General features: G+C 42.3%; 1 protein-coding gene across 3 annotated transcripts in view; it reads left to right on the plus strand.

Annotated features, from left to right (window-relative positions):
- Window positions 1–462: 462 nt before the first annotated feature.
- Window positions 463–21,930, plus strand: part of csnk1g2b (casein kinase 1, gamma 2b) — a 45,275-nt gene continuing 23,807 nt past the window's right edge. For all 3 annotated transcript variants that reach the window (XM_084067673.1, XM_084067671.1, XM_084067672.1), the window contains exons 1-2: window positions 463–639; window positions 3,533–4,324. In XM_084067673.1, the coding sequence (XP_083923799.1) occupies window positions 4,097–4,324 (228 nt within the window). In that variant the 5' untranslated portion in view covers window positions 463–639; window positions 3,533–4,096. The remainder of the gene's footprint in view (window positions 640–3,532; window positions 4,325–21,930) is intronic.

Here is a 21,930-nt window from a genome sequence, read left to right on the forward strand (position 1 = left end):
TTACAAAACATATGTTAACCACTTCAGCCCTATATACATTTTGGCCATTTGGCCAATAGCCGATCTTCTGAGGATCTGCTATTTTCAAAAGATATTTAAACATTTGAAAACTTGAAATGGGACATTCTGCATGTTGAGTACTTTCTACTTTTGGTACTTTAAGAACATTTTGATTTGATTTTGATTTGAATTCTGTTTTTTACTCACGCACATTTTGAATTCCAGACGTTTACTTGTAGCAGAGTATTTCTACATTGCAGACATTTGCAGTATTGTAAAAATGTGATTGTGAATACTTTTCCCACCACTGCATGCAATGCAACTGCGTACGTACGTACGTCTCCCTGATGTGTGTTGGGTCGTATTCCTCAAGCGAGATGCGCTCACGCTCATTTCGTCAGCGTTGGAGGAGTAACGTTACTAGAGTGTTGGCTGTGCTGCCGAGCCGAGTCTGAGTGCGACGCTAATGCTTTGCTTATCGGCAGGAGGGGAGGCTTATGAAGAAGAGACAACAGCACGAAACCACAGGGAAGGAAGCAAGCAAGCAGACAAAATACAAGCTGGGGAAAAAATGCGTCTCATTAAATGAACAACCGTGTGACGCCGACGACACTTTGATGATTCACATGTACAAAAAAGGTACGAAATGGCTTTCTTCCGTCGATGTGAGTTCATTTTTGTATGAGTTCTTCTTTTCGACGGCGCTACGTCGCTCGCGCCGCATATGATATGCAGGCTAGTGCTGCTAACCTAACATACGTCCACTGGCGTTAGCATGGCTGCTAACGAGCTGTTTAAGGGCTGATTATACATCGTCGCGCGAGCGTGTCAGCCGACAGAAATAGCGCATTTTCAACCGACAAGGTGTCCACACTTTTATCAGTTGGAAAAACGTCATTTTTGCCGAGTGACACACGCTCGCTTCACTTAAGTATTAGTAAAAATGAGGAGTTGTCCGAAACAAACGCAGCCCCCCCTCTCTCTCAGGTGAAATAATAATTAACACTATCTGTTGTGGTAAATAAATGTTTGTTTTTCTGTCATAATGAAGTGTTGGCTGTCTATAAGACGTTACGCTTCTGTCAATGAACATTGAACATGTCTCAACTTGTTCAATATGCGCTACTGGTGAGCTAATGTTAGCCACATTCTAGTGTGTTTACAGTGGCACTGGGTTTCCTGCAGTGCTAACGGCTAATTGAACGTCGGCTAGCTGCCTGGGTGTCTTATCAAGCATTCAAAATGCAAAGAAGAGCGACGCTATGGTTGGCCAACGGCAACCCACTGGACCTAGTCGTTGACTAACTTAATGGCATTGAAATGAATGAATTGATGATATTGCGTACAAATCATGTCTATTATCTAGCTAGTTGTTGGCTAATGTTACATCGCTTAACACGGCATATGGCCTAGTCAGTCGACCCGGGCTAACATTAGCCCATCGGTCACTTTAGTTTTACACCCTCTGGTCATACGATGCATGCCATAATTACGTGTTACAGCTATAGAGAACGCAGCCTGTGTTTTAATAAGAATCCTGCAACAAAAGATAACCTTAGCTAGTAGTAGAAGCATAATTTAGTTAAATGTCCAGGGCACTATTCGCTTTATTAGATCCTAGTAGGCCTACTGCAACTAGTTGGCGTTATTATCGTGTATGTTTATAATATCTGTGTAATGTACACAGCATAAATGTGTACTCACATATGGTTATGTTCATTGTAATATCTAACACCACAATCTGGAATTGTGGCTTGTGACCTCGACCTTTTGTGGGTTTGGGTCAGTTTCTTCTCAGTTTCATGTCCTACTCTGAGTAAGAATATTTATTGAGGCTTTCTTGAGTGCATGAACATGACATTAAGTAACATACATCAGCAATCCATAACAAGGGCAATCTAATGATCTTGACTGACTCCATTAGTTGGGAGAATAATTTTCCAGGAGTGTATGTCTCACCCAGAAGCAATCACAAACAATCCCGTTGGACTCGTCTTTTTGAAAATACATTTCTTACTATTCTCTTGATGTCTGTTTGACAATTTAAGTACACAACCATTACTTAGTGTAATTTGTCATTTTAGTCATTATTAGCTTACTTTGAGCTTTTAATAACTTTTCCATTGTACTTGTTATCTGGTGACCAGACAAGATAGGCTAAGCTTTCTCTCACTTGTTCTGTAACACGTGATATGCTACAAGGAAAAGGGAGTGATTTAATGATTGACCTCATACCTGGCTGGCTGTTGCTGTACATTGAAGTTTCCGTTGGAAAAGAATACGGAAAATTACTTTCTAGTATGGCCAGGGTAGATTTGTGGAATTGTTGACATAACATATTATGTGGACACACATGTTATCACATTTTAATCCCATTTGACAGCCTGAAATATTTGTGACTAGGGCAATATATTAATTTGGACAGTTAATTTTCCACTATCGGTTTTGTGTGGTAGTGTAATTACACCACATTGTAATGGTTGCAGTTAAAAAATGATTTTCGATTTGAAACTTTTTATGTAACATGTTTTCCTGTTAGCCATATTTAATATAATGTATGACTGGGGCATCATAATAAATTGTAGCCGTATTGAAATCCTCAAATATGCTACTATTTATGTATCCATAACTGCAATAATGAGAGGAATTAAAACAAACATTTATCAGTATTTACTTGGGAAAGGGAAGCTGTCTTCCAGTAGTGCCTACTGCACTCTTCACTAAACATCCCCTATTCAATTTGTAGGAAATCTAGGAGAGCTGTGTTGTACATAAACATGTGTGTGGGCAACATGTGTTTGTGTCCTTTTAACACAGCAGTCAAATTGCTGCTGAAAACTAGACATATAACCATGATGAGGTCCTGTGCATGAGAGAGGGACTTGAATAATGGTATTTGGCTTAGGCTAATGTCGTGGACTGTTTTGAAGCTCTGTGAAAATCCTGCTTTTTGGTTTAAGCCCTTTTTCTAAAGGTGATCACCTTTTCTGTTGGGATGCTGGTTTGGTGCATTCAAAAGTAGGCTGTATTTTACAAGAGGCCTTTATGCTCATGTCTGAAGTCTACTGTGGAATATTTCCGCTCATATTGATTACTTTATTGAATTTGCCCTGTGCTAGTCTGTGAACAAGATCCCATTTCAGCTGTAGTATGGAACAGCTACTGTAGACATAATATGATCTCCAAGTAAAAGGTTGAAGATTTATATTTTTGTAAAATTTGCTATCTCCTCAGGTCATGAGGAGTTGTGAGTGAGAACAGATAATAATTGATTCAGTGTGTGTTTCCCAATATTTTACCATCTCTTCATTTGCTTTGTTAAATTTAATTTGAACTGGTCTCTGAACATAATCTCATAATTATAGTGGGCAAGAAACAGTTGGTGCGCATAACCCTTAAATAAATGAAATGGTGAAAGTCTTTTCCTGAAAAAAAAGTGATGGGTTGTGGGTGGTGTCTTATGCTTTACATACAGTATAAGGACTCGAGTAACTGATTGGTATATTTGACCTTTTTTCTTTTAACATTTCAGATATCTATCTGACATCGAACTGAGGAGGACTTGCAGTCACGACGTTGTTGTTGGCCTCCCTCGCCGTGAACCTGCAACATGGAGAATGTCCAGTGTCTCACCAAAGATTGACCCGAAGGAATGAGGCGCTGTGGGGGACGTTGCCAAGCGGCCTCGTGGATGCAGTAGCTGAGATTTGAAGTGTTTATCTATGACTAGCATTGTGTGCGTGGGCGCATCCTAGCACAGCCTGCCCACTTCAGGCAGGGATATGCTACTTTGAGAGTGGAGTTGGAGAAACAGACAAGAAAGGAACCTCTTTGCTAAACGAGGGACGAGAAGAAACAAAAGGGAAGCACTCGGCGACGGGGCTGCCTGATAGACAACACGGGCGCTTTAGCTGCATTTTCACCCCACTTAAGTGTCTTTTGATACTGTGCACATTTTAACTGCAGCACCTCTCCTCTGTCTCGTGTTACTTGTCTCCCTCCCCCTCCCCGAAGTGTCCTCTGGCCGTTGTTTTGGAGTTTCTATGGTTTGCATGGCCGGGGAATAATCGTGGAGAGGCCAGGGTATCACAAGCTTATGGATTTTGATAAGAGAGGGGGTAAGGGAGAGACAGAGGAAGGAAAAAAGATGTCCAAGGCAGCCGGCAGCAGGACTGGACATGTGGGCCGGAGTTCAGGGACCAACTCCGGGGTTCTTATGGTTGGCCCAAACTTCCGTGTTGGGAAAAAGATTGGCTGTGGAAATTTTGGAGAGCTGCGGCTGGGAAAGAACCTCTATACCAACGAATATGTGGCCATCAAATTGGTAAGGTCATCCTGCTTCATGAAATTGCAGGCTCGGCATCGTAACATCTTATTGTGTAATGAATGCAGGATTCCAGTCACTCACAATGCACCTGTTCTGGGACACTCCCAAGATCAATCCTACAGATCACAACTGCAAAACATGGCACAGTATATCTTTGAACTTCATGTTTTGTATGCTAATTTGGTTTTGGCCAATAATACCGCCAAGGATTGAATCTATATTAAATGCACTGAATTGAGTCCAGTTTCCCTGCAAAGCAGCATATCATCCTAGTGTAGCTGACTCAGTGACCTGAGAGAGACAGGAAGTAATTGAAAGCACTCCCCCTCTCTCATGCCCATAGGCAAATATTAGCTTGTCTTCAGCTTGGTCCCATGCACTGTTAATGACTCAACCAAGCTCTACTTGTGTTTATCAAAGAGAGGGGAATAATAAACTGGGAAATAAGACTAGACAGAAATATTTCAAATCAGCGTTTCAATATTGAAGTGTTTGGCGTTAAAGAGCAGTCAACATGTTTAGTTTACCTAAGTGGTTCTTAAATAGGGTGACAAGGCACCCTGTGCTATATAGTAAGCGAACGCAGTTCTGTGTCTTTAAATGATGAATACATTATAATTATTTTGTTAACATTAAATGACATTTTTGTCTGGGCCAATATCATTTGGATTTAATTAAGGAACTAATTATGTTGGCTCACCCTATTTCAAAATGGAATTTGTGTGCAATCTAGGGCTGCCACCTCATCACTGCTGAGATTCTTTGATTCGAGCTGTTTTTATTGTCTCTGCCAGGCCGAAGGCCGGAGACTGTTTTCGCTCCTGTGTGTGTGTGTGTGTGTCTGTCTGTGAGCAGTTTCACTCTTTGGCACCGTTGGACCGATCGGTATGCAACTTTGCACTCACACTCACAGTAGGCCAAGGAAGAACATGCGGCCTCATGCTGGCACTATAACAGCACACTTTATGTTTATAACTCTTGTACAATCAAAGGTTTCCTTGTATCATGGAACTCCATATATAGGCCCCAGCCATTTATGCTAGACTAGACTTTGTATCATTTTGTATTTTCTTCAAAACACACTTTTTGCTTTTGTACTTTTACTCCTACAGATTTTGTCCAAAACTCACACAAATTGGAACACATTATATCTGGGGTCATGTGATCAAGGTGTCTCTGTCAGATCTTTGCCACAGATTCCATGCTAATTGGCTATGCCTATGACTGCATTCTAAATTTTGCGGGCCCTGTGTTGGCAACCCGGCCTGGTGGAAACCTGCGCTCAGAGGAGCACACTTTTCTAGTTTGTTTATTTTTGCCAATTTCTTCCAAATGGCATCAAGTTCGGTCCAGTAGACTCCGGATCCGGTAGTCTTCAGGAATAAAACCTGTGTTGAATGAATAATAATAATAATATTGGTTTCCAATGGTGTTAATCAAAGTGGCTCTTATTTTGAAATCCGGAAAGGGTTAGGAAATAAACAAATGAACGGACATGGATTTGACACAAGATTTTGTAATCAACTTCATTTTTATTATCTGCAAGCGGTTGTGATCTACAGACAATGTAGATGCTGTGGAAGTGCGTTATATTTCGACCTCTGTAGCAGTAGGTGAGTTGTTACCTCACGTTGGCTCCAGATTGCATAGCACAAAATCATACACACAGTGCTGGCAGTTCACCAGCTTTTGCTGTACTTTAATGTTTAGTGTACTTCTCTTGCCTTTGTTACAAGTTTGTTATTAATAGTCATTGGCATCTAGGGGTGTCACGATTTGTTTGGATTTGAGGTCATGATGTTATTGAGCCTTCATTTGTAAAGAAAAACAGTTTCGCATCTATTGGAATAATAACATTTATTGGAGTAACTATAACAAGAACAACACATCTAAACAGTTGAGGACTTATACTACTTACTACTTATACTAAGTTGAGGACTATTAACAATTTATACCGGATTTACTGTATGCCTTGATAACTGTCATTAAGATGTTTTAAAATATATATATATTTTAGTCATAAGAATGCATAGCAAATGATTCAGTCAAGAAATGCTGGACAACACTGGCTCTTGGTATTTATACTAAACAAGTTCAGCGTGTCCATTCCAGGGACTTGGGATCTCACTGAAAATTGAGTGATCAAATGTGACATCAGAGGAAAACAAACATTGAGACGGACCTTTGTCGTCAGCTGGTTGCACTTTTGTGTGCTATGTTTTGCACTGAAAAGCAAAACTACGAGAAAGAAAAACTGTGGATGAAGTCATAGCTAAGAATCAGTATCAGCATGTTTTTTTACATATTGCAGTTTAGAACTCACAGGGAAGGCAAAATGTTGCCACACTGGTGACTTGAGGGAAGCAGAGGATTTTCCAGATCTGTTATCATCTCCGGCAATGGCCATGACATCTCAAACTATTGCAAGATGCCAGTAAGCTAACGTTGACTAGTAGCTGCTATGCTGTATCTTCTATTATTTGTCTTCGGATGTGTGTCTGTAACAAGTCTAAGTTTAATTTGGTCTGAAACACTTGTATTAGAGGGTGGAGAGAGAAAATTCCTGGGACATTCCTGGGCTTCTGATTTTGAAGTTAAAAATCGTGACACCCGTACTGCCATCAAAGTTATTTGTCCAAAATGTCCATACATTTTCATGCAATCAAAGTTACAGTCGTGGACTGTAATTCTATTCTTCTTCTCGGGCAACGCCTTGAAGTAAACTAGCTCTGCCCGAGTCTCTAGTTAAGTTGTACTGTAGCTGGTGGTGCCAGCTAGCTGAACCCCAGGCCATACAGTAGAGGCCTGGCGTCATCTCCTCCACAGGCCTCACTGGTCTGTGTATGATTATCCTTACATTTGTATCTTCCAGGGAGGTCATTATCTCCGAACAGGCATCCATTGAAGGCTTTGCTAACCACACGTAAAGCAGAGGTTAGCATACGGCTGTAATTGCAGTTCTCTTCTCTAGAAATCTTTAGTCGTGCTGCTGCCACCGCTGTCTCCCTCCTGCCTGTGAGCCCTCCCATCTGTTTGGGTATTTTTATCCCTGTGACGTCCAGCTATATCTGGATCTGGCATTAGGACCACAACATTGCTGCATGGATCTTGTGGCTCTTTGCTCCCAGTGTTTTATCTGAATGAACCCTGAAGCAAGGAGGAGGTGTGCTAATGGTGTTCACTCCTTCAACATGGTTTTGGAGGATACTTTTTTTTTTGTTGCCAGTTTGCAACCGTGATTGCAAACTGTCCAGACTGTTTTATTCCTATTAGTTGTGTAGTTAGATGCATATTTATTTGTGCCCCGGCGACAGTAGCTGTCAGTTAAGTTACCATTACTGCCAAGTGGCATTGGAGTTTCACTAAATTCAGTGTGAATGTGATTATGGGTTTACTCTTTTTGGTTGTTAGCTGCTTTTTTTTTTGCTTCCCACTCAGTCTCTCTTAGGTAAATGCAATTTCTACTGCTCCATTTGCGATCTGGACCCGTTTTCTTATTCTTTGAGAAGAATGCAAGTTTAGGTCTTAGCCCTGGCCTGGCCTGGGTGTTGCTCCTCTTGTCAATCCCTTGGCGACCGTCCAGTCTGGTGCAGCTGTCTGTCCACATGTTTCTGTCTGTCCCTGATCTCACAGCTCCCCGGGGTAACCCGGTGAATGTCACTGCCTGACCAGTAAGGCCTCTCTTTTGTCAAAGGCTGTTACTGAGCTCTTCCTTATGGACTAAAACGTATAGCAGGCCTGTTCTCTGAGAGCACCTGTTGGTGCATGCCTGGCAGGAGTAGTATTCCCTTTGTTTGCCATTTACTTTGGTAACAAAAGTGAATAGAATACTAGGCAGGCTACAATGACCATTTGGACAATGGAGTAGTTGTAGTGGCAGTGCAATTTGATGATAATGATCACACATTAAGTATATGAAATGTGTTAACAGGGCACACGGTTAATAAATTAACTATTGAGGCATCTAAACAGCTAAATTAATTAATGTAAGACTCTACACCTATTTCACAAATATAGTAGTATGGCCAAGAGCCAAGAACTTATACATTTAATCAAACCTTTTAAATGTCTTTATAAAGATTGGTACACTGGTAATAAGTGATAAGTTTACAATCTGGTTAAAGGTCATATTTCTTTTCATTATTTCAGTCAGCTCTGATTAGAAAACAAATTGCAAGAAACAAGGCTGAGGTATTAGGAGGAAAGTTAATAGTTTCCTGTTATAGTCTCCTAACACCGCATGTAATGTCAAGCTTTCGAGAACAGCATTTATTACTCTGTGTAGAAGATCTGTTTCTTTATACTGTATGTGCACAGAAGTGAGAACGCCTTTTGGACTTTGACCGTGTCATCCCAGCTTGCATCGCTGGGTCTCTGGGCGTTGCCCTGCCTGCACCTGGGACAAAGGTGAATGCCAGTGTCACCCTTCTCCACCATGTGATAGTGGAGACGGACAAAGGTGTATAGTGGGTCCTTTGCACAACTTTCTGTCACTTGCACTGGAACTGTAGTACACGTTCCAGCTAAAAGACCCAGAGAAGGAGAGGGGGAGAGGGAAGAAACCGCTGAGCGCTGAAAGGTCGTCTTTGTTAGCAGGCCTTGTCGACACACACAGTGGTTCAGTCTTTGGTTCAGCTGGGCGCTTTCTCACACTGACAAACGTCTGTGTGCTGGAGGCAGGGTCTGATAGCTGCTTCTGTAAGTACACTGCAGGCTTTACTCCCGTGGGGGAGATCCCAGTGCCTTAAAGGAACACCAGCTTCCAGTGGCTGCTGACTATCACATCTCACTGCAAGAACCACCACCCATCAGACTCATTTAAAGGGATTTGGGTGCTTTGCTGTTCTCACCCCCCAGTCCCTTTCAGTGTGGTGACATAACCATTGAATTCAATGAGGAAATCTCTAAAAGCCTCTCAAATGTAATTATTTTTTCATGACTTTTAAACGTATTTTATTTCCTGCACCCTGCATATCTTGGCTTAGCCATGTGATTATCTTTCCCTCTCCCTCTACCTTGGGCATATCAACTTATCAAGGTCATCAGCTCCCTCTTAACCCCATGCTTGTATTTGCCAGGGCATAAAGATAGGACACATGCTTGCACCCTTCCAATCTAGTCACTGGTCTTGGAGAGCTTATTGAGTTGATTTCACTGATGTTTCCTCCAAGCCAAACTTGAACTTCTATTCAGCATGTATTTCAGTATCGTCCCCTTTGTATCCCCAGTCATTCATTGACAGACTGACATATGGTTAAACATGGTGCTCGATAGACTAGTATTAACAATAAGTAATAAACCGGCGGTGGGTAGGTAGGCTGGGCCCAGCCTTTGACAGTGATCGACAACTTAGCTGTAACTGCGGGCCATAATATCTCCAGGACATGGGAGGAGAGTGATAAGTGAGTCACACTTGTATGAAGACTCCTGCTGAAGGGCCTCCCCACAGCTCAGGGAGAGGGGGTGATATCGGAATGACCTTGCGGCTCATAACTTAAGTATATACATGAGCAGTGTGAACTCATCGGCCCACTGTGCATTTCATGCTGGCCATGTACCTAAAGAGCAGTGCTCTCATTTTATGGCTCAGCAGTGGTGGACCATTGCAGTAACAAAGTTGCCACCGGTGTTGAGAGTTTCCAGGTTTTCCCAGTTTCTCATTAAACAAGAAATGATGACGCATTCATGTTAATACCAGGTTGCTCTCTCCAGCGTCCCTGCACGAAACCAAATGGACCCGTGGTCCTGTGCCCTTTCGCTCGCGGAGTAACAAATTGCTGTTGGAGGCGACGCTGTGTGTGTGTATGAGGAGTCAAGTCAATAGTTTGTTTGGTGGCGACGACGACACTTTTTTTTTTGTTCTGGGCTATGATCCCATAGCATCGGAGGACGCCCGTCGGTCAGAGTATGGGGAAGTCTCGGGGAAGTCTCCCCATTGGCTTAAAGGATTGAAGGACAGCCAATGATGAAAAGGTAGCTAGAAAGTGTTTAGAAAGTGTTTAGTAGTTGATCATTCTCTTCCTAGACCAGGCTGCAAGCAACCTGGTAAAAAACATAAGGAAGGTCCCACAGTATTTAGGGATGAGCCAATATGTTGAATTACAAAATTGTACAATGGACATTATTCACATTTTATATGCCAGGCAATAATGTTAAACTGGTAGGCTATTTATCTGCTGGAGGTGGCTACTGGCTACGATGCACAGGTACAAGAGAATGAGGCAGCTTATCCAAGAGAGGCTAGTGCATCGTGGCCAATTGTGCCAGTCTGACTGGAGGAAATCTGAGTTGCTGTATCCTCCTCTTCCTCGCTTCCTCCCACTGAAGCATAACAAGCAGCTCTTATTGCAGGCAAGCTCAGCAGCTTACAGAAGCTCACCATGGGGCAGTCGCAGAAGAAGTGTGTGAAGACACAAAAGCTTCATCAGCGTGTTTTGGCTAGAATTAAAGTGGCATTTTGATGATTCAAGTTCCTCCGTCCCTCTGCCTGGGTTCCCTGGCTGGCGTGTATGCTGAATGAATAAATCCTCGGATGTCAACATCGTGTAAAAGCCTCCTTTAGTCATCAAGCGGTCCTCTAATGAATCAGCAGTACCACACACGTACATGCCATAGCCTTGTGGACTGATTTAGTAGCAGTCATAAAAGCAACCAGGGAGAGCTTAACTGATGTTGATTTGCAGGTAGCTATTGCAACAATGTATGTATTTTATGTAGAATTATGTGACTGCAAATTTTGACTTTGCACACAAGGCATTGATTTAAGTGTGGCGCAGGGTGTGGGCCTGTACAGCACTGAGAGCAGTGTGTAATTGTAGCCTCTACTAAGCTTACTTCCTGGTTCATGGAAAGCCATTCGTCATATTTTCCATTGGGATTTTGTTGTAGTCATGCTGATGCTGTAGTCATGTCATTTAGGCTAAATTAAGTGTGACTTTCTAGGCCATGAGAACAGGATGGCATTTCTAACATGATTCCCAAGTCAGTTAGAGTATTAATTTGATTCTAATGACTGTTGAAATGAGTGCATTTTGAATATTTTGTGCATTCCTGGCTCTCTCTATAAAAAACCCTTCCCACTGTCTGGTTGATATTCTTTCATCAAAACAATGTATCTTTGTTAGGTTAAAGTGCTATATGCTAATGGTAATCATTCCTATAGAGCGTTTGTTCAGTAACATGGGTCTCCCCATCTCTCCAGCTCTTTAATAAAGAGAAAATACATTTTCAGATAGGTTGCCAATTTCAGCCAATCAGGAGAGAGTACCCATTTATCAGCTTCAATTTTGTAGTGTTCCAGTTAAAATTGTTTGCTAATTTCTTTGTCATTACTTCCAATTTCATTTGTTTATCCTGTATGAGTTTTCTTTCCAGATGTTCTTTTTTCCCTGATTCTGTTAATTTAACAAAAACGTATCACTTACTCTACCATTAAGCCAGTAATCTACTGCAAATTGCCATTTTGGCATCCTGCGGCAATAGATGCTGGTTTCGAATGCATTATTTTGTACTGCCAACTCCCTACCTTGTTAGATTTACAGTAACATTCTCCCGCAGTGGAGTGGGAATGAAAAGCGTCTGTTTACCGGTAGCATCATGACGGTGTTTACATAAGAGTTCTGTGAACAAAATGCCATGGCAGATCTACATGTCGCATCGCGGCGCATTGAGAGCTTGTAGAGCTGCTATTTCCACTATTTCTGAAACTGTCTGAACAGATGAATTCATATAGGTAAATGGAAATGGTTTTGACAATTATGCACGATTAGGTGATTACGTAATAATTGTGACCTGTCTGTTCAACAATAAAAAAAATCCTGCTGCTGGTAACTGACTAGTTACATGTGTAGCCAACTCACTAGTTACAAGTGTAGCAGTTATTTAGCTTTTTCATAGCGGACCAAATAGGAGATTGAATGTGGAGCTTTGTTGCCAGAAGCCATTAAAATATACCACTTTCCATATGTAGGACCTCAACATAAATATGCCTTCAAGATGTTTTGGAGTCTGAGTCAAAGGTTAAAGAAACCACTTGTAGAGGGCACACCATGTTTGCAGCCATAGTGCCTGATTGCTTTATTGACTTACAAAGACGATTTGTCTCTTGTGCTCAAGTGAGGGTGGAGCTGCCAGTGACCAGGAGTATCACCATATTATTTTTCACAATATTGTATTCCAGCCCCTGGTATCAGTAATATGTATCCAGGGCTTAAAGTTCTCTGGCACTATGCCATGGATATTTCTCTGTTTATCTCTCACTCACACATTGCTATTAGATTCCCATACCTAACCCTGCACTGCTTTTCCAAATCAGAGGTGTCTGGAAACCATTATTTTCCAATGTTGGTAGTTGGGACACCTTGAATTATCGCTTATCAGTATTGTGTGGCGTTCACAAATAATGTATTAAAGCAATATCTAATGTTTTTGACAGCCACATTGGATCAATTTGGATGCAGGGGATATGGTTCATGGTTTCATCAAGGCTATGATGGAAGAAGATATGCTCGGTCCACGTGGCCAGTCAGGCGCCATTGATGCGCAAAATGGTGAAATACATTGGAGTCAATGAGAGCCAGCTGGACCAGCTGGTGAACAAACATGTCAGTTAATCGGTTCAGGAATGTAAAAAAGACATCACAGGTTGTTTTCTAACAACCACTTGTTTTTTGATGTGCACACTGTATACTTTTATTGAGGCATCTAAACAGCGCCATGTATCGTTTCTAGCTCGGCAGTATTGTAAGATTTGGTTGTCAATGATCGACAGTCTCACGATACTGTGGCGCGTTCAGAAACGTACTCTTTAGATGCCTCAATAGAATTATACCGCATACACATCGAAAAGCAACACTGTAGAAAACAATGTGTGTGTTATGTATTTTATTTTCCTGGGCCGAGTATTTTACAAAGGTTGCAGTCGTTCAGAAATAGTGTTTGTTCATAAGCTGGTCTACCTGGGTCTCATTGCCTCCAATGTATTCCACCAAACTCCCAGCTGCAGTTTGCCTCACAGTGCGACGAATCTGCCGGCTGGAATGGCTGGATAGCGAAAATGACATAGATAACTAACTATACCTTCTTAATAATTATCTTGGGTTTCATCCACACTGATTAGGTTCTATGGCAGCCAATCTGGGATGCAAAGGATCAATAATTATCCAAAATCTCCAGGAAATGCCCGTAAATTCTGTGGCTGCCATCTTAGGTGTAATCAAAAATATTGATGGAGTATCCTTTCTAATAATTTAAAGTCAACGGCTGGTAGTTTTCACATAGAACTGGGGGCAGCTGAGGGTTCCACCTGGGGGCTTTAAGTCAGAGTGAAAGAGGAGAAAGACTGGCCATCGGCCAGCTGTTGCTTTCACACACAAACCACTCACCCCTCGACACCTCCTACAACGATACACACCTCTGGTCATAAAGACTGCCTACAGGGAGGGGGAAAGAGACACCAACACCAATTGATCGCTCTAGTCTCCACTCACTTGATTCATACAGTTGGCAATGCACATCCTAGCAGCTTGGTGGTAGAGATGGAGTCTCTGGGCACTTTAAATTACTGTTTCTAAAATGAGATGTCACATCACAGCCAGTTTTAGATTAAATGTTTAACCAAAGTCAGACAAAGGATATGGTCTATTCTAGGTCTTATTCTGGTGGACTAAAACATGTTGGCATTGGCATCAACACACTGTTGCATACTCTGTAAAAGTAAGCACCATCATGATGCTATCGGTAAACAGACACTTTTGATTCCCACTTAAGCTGCGGGTGAACATTACTAAAACAGAACAGGCGTACTGGCGAACCTATAGGAGTCACTAGTGCAGCAGCAGAGTCCACCCTCCCCACCCATCCAACGGCCAGGTGTTCTCAGCCAAGCCGGATGCACCAGGACCCTTGTTTAAAAGATCAGTCTATCCTATATTAAAATTGGCTCAAGGGAGGACCGGTCGACGGGCGGACCTCTGACGTCACGCACATGTCACCATGACTCGGCTATAACCATATAAGGAGTTCCCAATGCAGCTTTGCCCAATGTAGCTATGCCCAAATATGGAGTGTGTTGTCTATCCTCAATGTGTTGTCATGGCATCAGGGGCAAACAAATCATTCGGCTCCATATATGGGCACAAAAGGGGCATGCCCATATTTGGGCATATACTGATGATATTAGGGATCTCCATATATGGGCATTAAAGGGACAAGGACTGACATACAGAGATCTGCATATATGGGCATATCAGTCGGATTGGTGGTGCAGCGTAGGTGAGAGGGCCGTGTAGCGGCCCGAACTCTAGATGTGAGGCCTGAACCTCTAGTAATCTTTAATTATCTGTTATATCATATATCCCCATCACAGCAGATTGTCAACTGTGATATGAACAATGGGGCATATTCTGTTTTTTCTTTGAGTTTCTTTTCCAGAATTAGGAATTGTATAACAACCAAAACAGTGCACAAATCAGAGATACCCATACTAGAAACACATTCAGTTTTAATCAGCTTTAATGAAATGTCATCTGATTAGATTTTAAGGCCAGAGACTTGTGCAAGCATTCAAATTCAGGAAGAGTCTGAAGCACCCACTTGTGTTTTTGTAAAACACAGTAGTTATGTAATTATCCATTCATCCTTTTACTCATCATCAGAGATGTATGTTTAACTTCTTGTTTGGACAAATCTGTCCCAGCCACCCTGTGGACACAGCAGGCTTATAATGGATATTGATGTTGTGCTACCTTTTGTCTTTCTGCCTTTTTCTGCCTTCCATCCTCTCCTCATTCATCATTTGTACATTCATTCATTGTTGGTTTATTTTCTTAAACCAGTTCTTATCTCCCTGGGCTGGGGTGGAGATCAGACTTAGCCTTTTTGACATCAGATGGAGAGCTGTTTAATCCCAGGCAAAGGACTTTGTGTGGCGCCAATGACTTGCAAGTCCAGGGAGGCCACCACAGGTTAAAATATACAATCCGCCATCTAATCTGCAATGACATAATGATATATGTACCCTATGAGCTTAGAGCGCTTTTCTCTCAGTAAGAATACTAATCAGGGATGCTTGAAATGGCATCGACCATTTCTTTTCACGCCCAGCCCAGTGATTCTATAACTACAGGCCCTGATGTGAGCAGGGCTGTACTATTTTAAGTATTTTGTTTGTATCAACAAATGCCAGATTTTTTTGACTATGTCATCTCCTTTAAAGAATAGGGTGGGTAGAACTTCAGAGCGATGGATGGTAAAATGATCATTCCATCAATCGATTTGGCAACTTATTTATGGACTTGTCAAGAGTGACAAAGTTTGAGAAAATACCTCCCGTCATTTCTTGTTGGCAAGAAACCAACAGCCTTGCCTGCCTGCTGCTGGGGTGAAGTGATATTGTGCAGAACATTCTCTCTTTTTTTTTGGTATTTTTTATTTTACTTTTGATCCACAAATAGTGTAAATAATTAAATCGAGTTGTGCCCTAGAATCCCTGCTTCCCTTGGCTTTGTTGGTGTTCGGGGGCCCTTGCAATAAATGAGTATCTGACCTATTTTGGGTTCCAATCTGTAGTTTCAGAAACACGTCATCATGTAGAGGTATAGTGCAGCTGACGTGTAGCGCAGGCTGCAGCAGCAGGTCAGACAGTGAAGAGCCCTTCTGGCCTGTGGGTCAGCTGTCCTGGACACGGGCCAGCACACTCTGCAAAATGCTGCTCCATGCGTGACACGAAGAGCCAGGCTCCACACAGTACCTATTGTAGGACTGTGTTAAGAAGGCTGATAAAAAGTTTTATCATTCAAAGTGGTATAAATATGTTTTGCTACTATAATGCATAAGTACAATTAATTTAATTGTGCTCATCTAATGCGCCTATTACCTGAATAAGCACAGTTGAAGATCCAGTTATTGTACTATCATTACAATACAATAATCTTGATACGCTGATTATCCGCAGTGTTTCCCCTAGGATGAAGTTGTAACCGTGGCGCCGGGCACCCCTCTCGCGCCTCTGAAAATGTCTGAGATTGACAGTGTCACTGTGGCTATTTACAACCACGAACAGCAGCTCAAGTCCTTGTTGTTCAGCTCAAGTCCTTGTTCTTCTTTATGTCTGACTATCAGTCATTGTTTCAGTGACACAGCACCACCAACTGCTTTCTTCTTCTCCCAAATGAAGTCAGTGTGGGTCGGATTCTGCAGCTAGCGTTATTACCTCCCACTCCCGAATCATTGCTCCTCATTGTAGGCATACAGTAGCAGGTGATTTGGACGGAGATAGTACAGTGTGGAATTCACTGCGCACGTAGCTCTACGTTTGGAAAGCTCTACGTTTGGAAAGCATACCAGCTATAACCAGCGTGGATATATTTTAAACAAATGCCTGCTGCTTCGATGCGTCAAGTGGGCTAATTAACAAGACTTATTGAACAGCTGAGAAACCTGCACATTTAACTACATAGAAAAGTAGCGCAAATTAACTACAAATGTTTATGCTGAAGTCTGTGTCGTGTGTCCTAAGGTTTTCTCTAGCTCAAGAACTCAGCAGTCAGCTGCGTCCCAGCAACAGGCATTTGTGTTGAAAATAGTGATGTGAATGAGGGGGCCTTTGTACTGAAACTACTAGAACTGGAAAAGCATGGACTCTTGACAAAACTAATACATCTGTTGCAACTTGATTTAATATGCTGAGATGATGTACAGGCAAGCGCAAAGTTATCGATTTGACCCGGAATATGAATTGATACGCCTTTCTGCAAATACAAGCTTCAACTTAAGTTACTCACCGTTGATGCGTCCATGGCATGCATCTTTATGAACAACATCTGCGTAGAAATCATCTTAGAAAAGCTATACAATCATAGCTGTAAAAATGAAACAAAACCAAACGCATTCCAGCCAAAGGTGGAGCCTACGTTACTGAAACCATCGTGACCCATAGAAAGCTGTTACCCTAGAGGGAGCATGAGAACACGGCCTCTCACAGGAGAGCATGAGAACACGGCCAAATTCATACTTCGTCGCACGACGCACACCGACAAGCTCACAACGCGTTGCATATAAAAATATATATCATTTTTGTCGGGGGCACGGTGGCGCAGTCGGTAGCGCCGTCGCCAAACAGCTAGAAGCTCCTGGGTTCGATTCCCACAGGGAACGCTGTGGGCGCTGGGGGCGTGTTCTCTCCTCCGCGTCATCAGCACCCATACCCTAGGTGGGGTTGGCGAAAGGGCCTTTCTGTGTGGAGTTTGCATGTTCTCCCCGTGTCTCCTAGGTTAGGTACCCTCACAAAAACATGCAGTAATCCTGGTCACTACACTACCTCCTCCTGGCCTGCCGGGGCGCCTGATGGAATAACGTGAACTGGTTGGAATAACGTGTTCCTTCCACGCACTACGTCCAACCAGGGAAACTCCCCCCTGTCAGGTGACAAGAAGGTCATTTGGCTCTCGTGCATTGAAGGAGGCATGAGCTCGGCCCTGGCCTCCCTAGGTTGGCAGAGGGAAGGTAGTGCCCAGGATTACATAGACAATTGGCACTGGGTGTTAAAAATAGGGTTACAAAATCGTGGGATAAAAATGTTAAGAAAGAAAAAAAAATAATATATATATATATAATTTTCATAAAAATCAAGCTGTGTTGGTCAAAAACCAGGCGTGGTGTGCCGCCACTGTTAAATGCATGTAGGGTAAACACTGATCCTTAAATACGTCTAATCTTTCATCCATACCAGGAGACAGTATGCATGCATCCAGAAGCAGTTCTGTGGGATGTTATTATTTATCAATATTCTACATTCTGCAACAGGTAGTTCTGACCAAGCAATCTGATTGGTGGAAATGGGCTCTCTAGCCGTGCTCAAATGAGCATGACAGCATACATGTCTAACTCTGTTCCCACTTTCGCTGCTTTCTCAATTTGCCTCTATGAAATATCTGACATGAAACAACTTTATGCTGACTTTAACTCCTTTCTTTGACATCATCTAAAAATTCACGCTTATCTCCCCTAATTTGTAACCTGCAATTATTGGTGTAACGCAATTATTTCTCCAGATGTTTATTTACAGCTCTGTGCTGAAGGATGATGAAAAGAAAGACAGTTGTGTCTTGTCTGGTTAGATTTACAGAGGTCTTTGTCATGAACATTGTGTTCCTCTAAACGTCTGGGAGTGTTTCATGGCCTTGGGGGTGAGAAGTAAGATGATTATCTTACCACTGCTTAGTCCCTGGTTTAGCACAGGTACACATTACAGTGGCTCCTCATCAACTGCCACTGGTATATTCAAACTGCCAAAATTAGTAGCTTGTTTCCATCACATCTGTGCGTTCCAGGACGAGGTAAATTATGGACCATTGATATCTTTGCCCATGGTGTTTTGAATGTACAGTATGACCTTGTATAGATAGCCCCGGAGATATTGGTTTGTCTGTCCAACTTTTCAAGTCCCTTTTCAAGTCTCAAACAAAGATATCTTAGAAGCTCTAGGCTAGATTGCCATAGCATTTGATGTGCCTTGGTGCGACATTAATGGTTGCCCGATTGTCCGGAGCAAGTAAAAAATAATCGTGGGCAAGTGAAACCTGTTTTCCTGATCTCGCTGCGATGCGACCGACATCACATTACTTATTACCATCGTAATCATGATCTTGCATACAAAGATGCAAGCCTCAGTATTGCCCATACGCAGTGTTTTGCCTGGAGGTGGTCCATTAGACCAACAGTGCAGCATTTACCATTTATCAAATGCACCATTTACCGTGACTCCACGACACCTGTCAATCTAAAAAAAACATTCACCACCGCTACTACAACTTCATCCTAGCGGAAACACTGTACCTAGGTAACTTGTAGATCTGAAAGGTCTCAGATTTGATGATGTCATTGCTAGGCAACCCTGAGTCTTACAGCACAGTACAGCGTCGGTGCTATCAGTGTAAAGGTTATTCTGGAGCCCTGTACTGTGCATGACTGACATGACTACTGATTGGTTTGATAGGTTCAGTTATTGCTTTAACCTGTCCATGCTACATGCTAGTTAATCGTTGTTGGAACTTGGACCCAATTCTCATCTACAGTTAAATATGATTAATGTGAGTGGCGCCGATGGCCAAGTGGTTAACACTCGTACCACAGGCTCTGATGCCTGACAGCGAGGCCCCGGTTGGATTCCCGGGCCAGGAGGACCTTTGCTGCATGTTACTGCGCGACTCTCTCCTTGTTTCCTATCTTTCTAGCCCCCATGGCAGAGTAAGTAGAAAATTAAATGGGATTTGAAAATGAGGAAAAAAACATAACATTGGGACGTTGTGTACATCTTCATCTTTCATTCTCTGAATCGCTGATTCAAAATAAATGAGCCCTAACCTTACATAACACATTTTGCAAAGGAAAAGCAGATCTTTGAAAGGGTATAGTCTATGTAGGCCTTTTAATGTGCTTCAACATTACCCCGGTGTTAGCACTTCAGCACTCTATTGAAGGGAAAGATTATGCTTGTGATGACCTGAAAACTGGGATGAGAATGGCAGTTCCGGAATCTGTCTGCTGTTTTATAACACAGTGGTTGGATTTGGTATTTGTTTCTTTTTTGTATTTATCAGAGTTGAATCCTTGTTGCATGACAAGATAATGCATCAGACATTTCCTGGTTTGCCCTTAGTCATTTACGCAGCTCTAGTCTATCTGCCGGGAGATGAGTTGAGTCTAAGTACGTAAAGCTGCCATAAGCCTCTGTTTTCCACTGTAAGCTGTTTTAGAGGGTCCTGTGGTTCGGTGCCATCTGTTTTGATTTATTATTTATTTTACCCACCGTTCTCTCTGCCTCCTCCTCCCCGCCGTGGCCTGACTTGCGTGACATGTGCCCGGCATCTCCATCCCATTTTTACATAGGCTGTGGATGATGTCACGGTGTTGCCCCGCCCGCCCTGCCTGTCTCAGCCTGGTCATGTGTCCTCCTCCTACTCTATGCTCCACTCTTCTCTCATACACACAGTCTCTCTCAGTCTCTGTCACTGGCTGTCTTTCTTACAGTATATCTCACTGTAACTTGCCACTTGCTCTCTCACTCCCTCTTGTTTCATGCTCTCCCTCTTTCTCCCTCTCTTGCTGTAAGTTGGAAAAGAAAAAAGAATGGTGGCTAGGGGTGCACTGACACTGGTATTAGGTATTGGGTCGATATCAGGTTGAAATACTTGTACTCTGCATCGGTGAAGCCAGCCAAAGCCCAGAACAGATATGTGCTCCACACACATTTACTTTCCCCTTTCGCCCACGCCTCATTTTAGTCATTTATCTACTTTGTCTTTTCTTGAATGCATACATTCTGACAGTTATTTATGTAATGGCAGCTATTTTATTGAATGCATACATTCTGACAGTTATTTATGTAATGGCAGCTATTTTATCGAATGCATACATTCTGACAGTTATTTATGTAATGGCAGCTATTTTAGAGTATTTTAAAGGTGTGTTAAATAGAGTAGCTTGTCACTTGTTGCCTGTAAAAACAACTTGCAGAGAGCAGTGTGTTTATGTAAGCTTCCAAGCGTCATGGTTCCCATAACCTGGAGGGACGGTATTAGCTATTGTAGGTGGTTGTCAAACAATCACTGGGCAGGATCTCTGCAGACGGACAATGTTGAATAGTATTGAGTAGGATCATTCTAGGATGAGTTTATGCTATTTCAAGGGGGACATTCTGTTCGGTATACACTTACAATAATGAAATATTCTGCAATTGTTGATTTTTTTTAATGTAAAAAAAAGCGCACTATTATGCTAAATACTCATCATCGTCATACTTGGGATTGGCAATTATTCAACTATAAATATCATGAAAAGGAAAGGGGGTGGTATCGGTACACACCCCAAATGATAACGGAGTAGAGAGCAATACAGCAGGCTGGACGCAGACATGCTGTGTTCACATATGACAGCACAGGCAGAGCTAATCATGTGGTGTTCATGGCCATGAAGTGATGAAGCATTGAAAGAACTGTGGCCACCACTCGTATGCTTGTGTGTGTACACATTAGTGACCCCCCCCCCCCCACACACACACACACACACACACCCCCACACACATCCAGGAAACCTTTCTAAATATGTACTCTCTATTTATACATGGGCCTGCCCACTGCCACTGCTGTTATAGTCCCACAACAGTAGGAAAACAAGAATGGTAGGGGGTTTATATAGAGTGTCTTTGTTGGGATGAGGGTGGTGGTGTTGTTAAATGACTCTGCAGGTGGAGGCAAGTTGCATTGAGACGAGTCATGGGAAAAGGATATGATGTCCCTCCTTGCCATGTTGATCGTAGCTAGCTAGCACACACCACCACAGCATATATTCCCAGTCATTCACCTAACTTATTGTATAACATTATTAACCATTAGTTGGAAAAGCAATGGATCAAAAAAGGCTTATCGCAAAGTTCGAACATATACCAACTTCTTAAAAAATATAGAATTTACAGCCATCTCAAAGTTAAAGGCATTTAAGGGGAACTGAAATATATTTTTTGTGGACTGACAGGCACAGCCAGTGATGTACCACCAACCTATCTGTGTTGTCTGTTTGCAAGTTGCAACCTTTATTAATGCAAG

Source organism: Gymnoscopelus microlampas, assembly GCF_963454915.1.
Source record: "Gymnoscopelus microlampas genome assembly, chromosome: 9".
Lineage (NCBI taxonomy): Eukaryota > Metazoa > Chordata > Actinopteri > Myctophiformes > Myctophidae > Gymnoscopelus > Gymnoscopelus microlampas.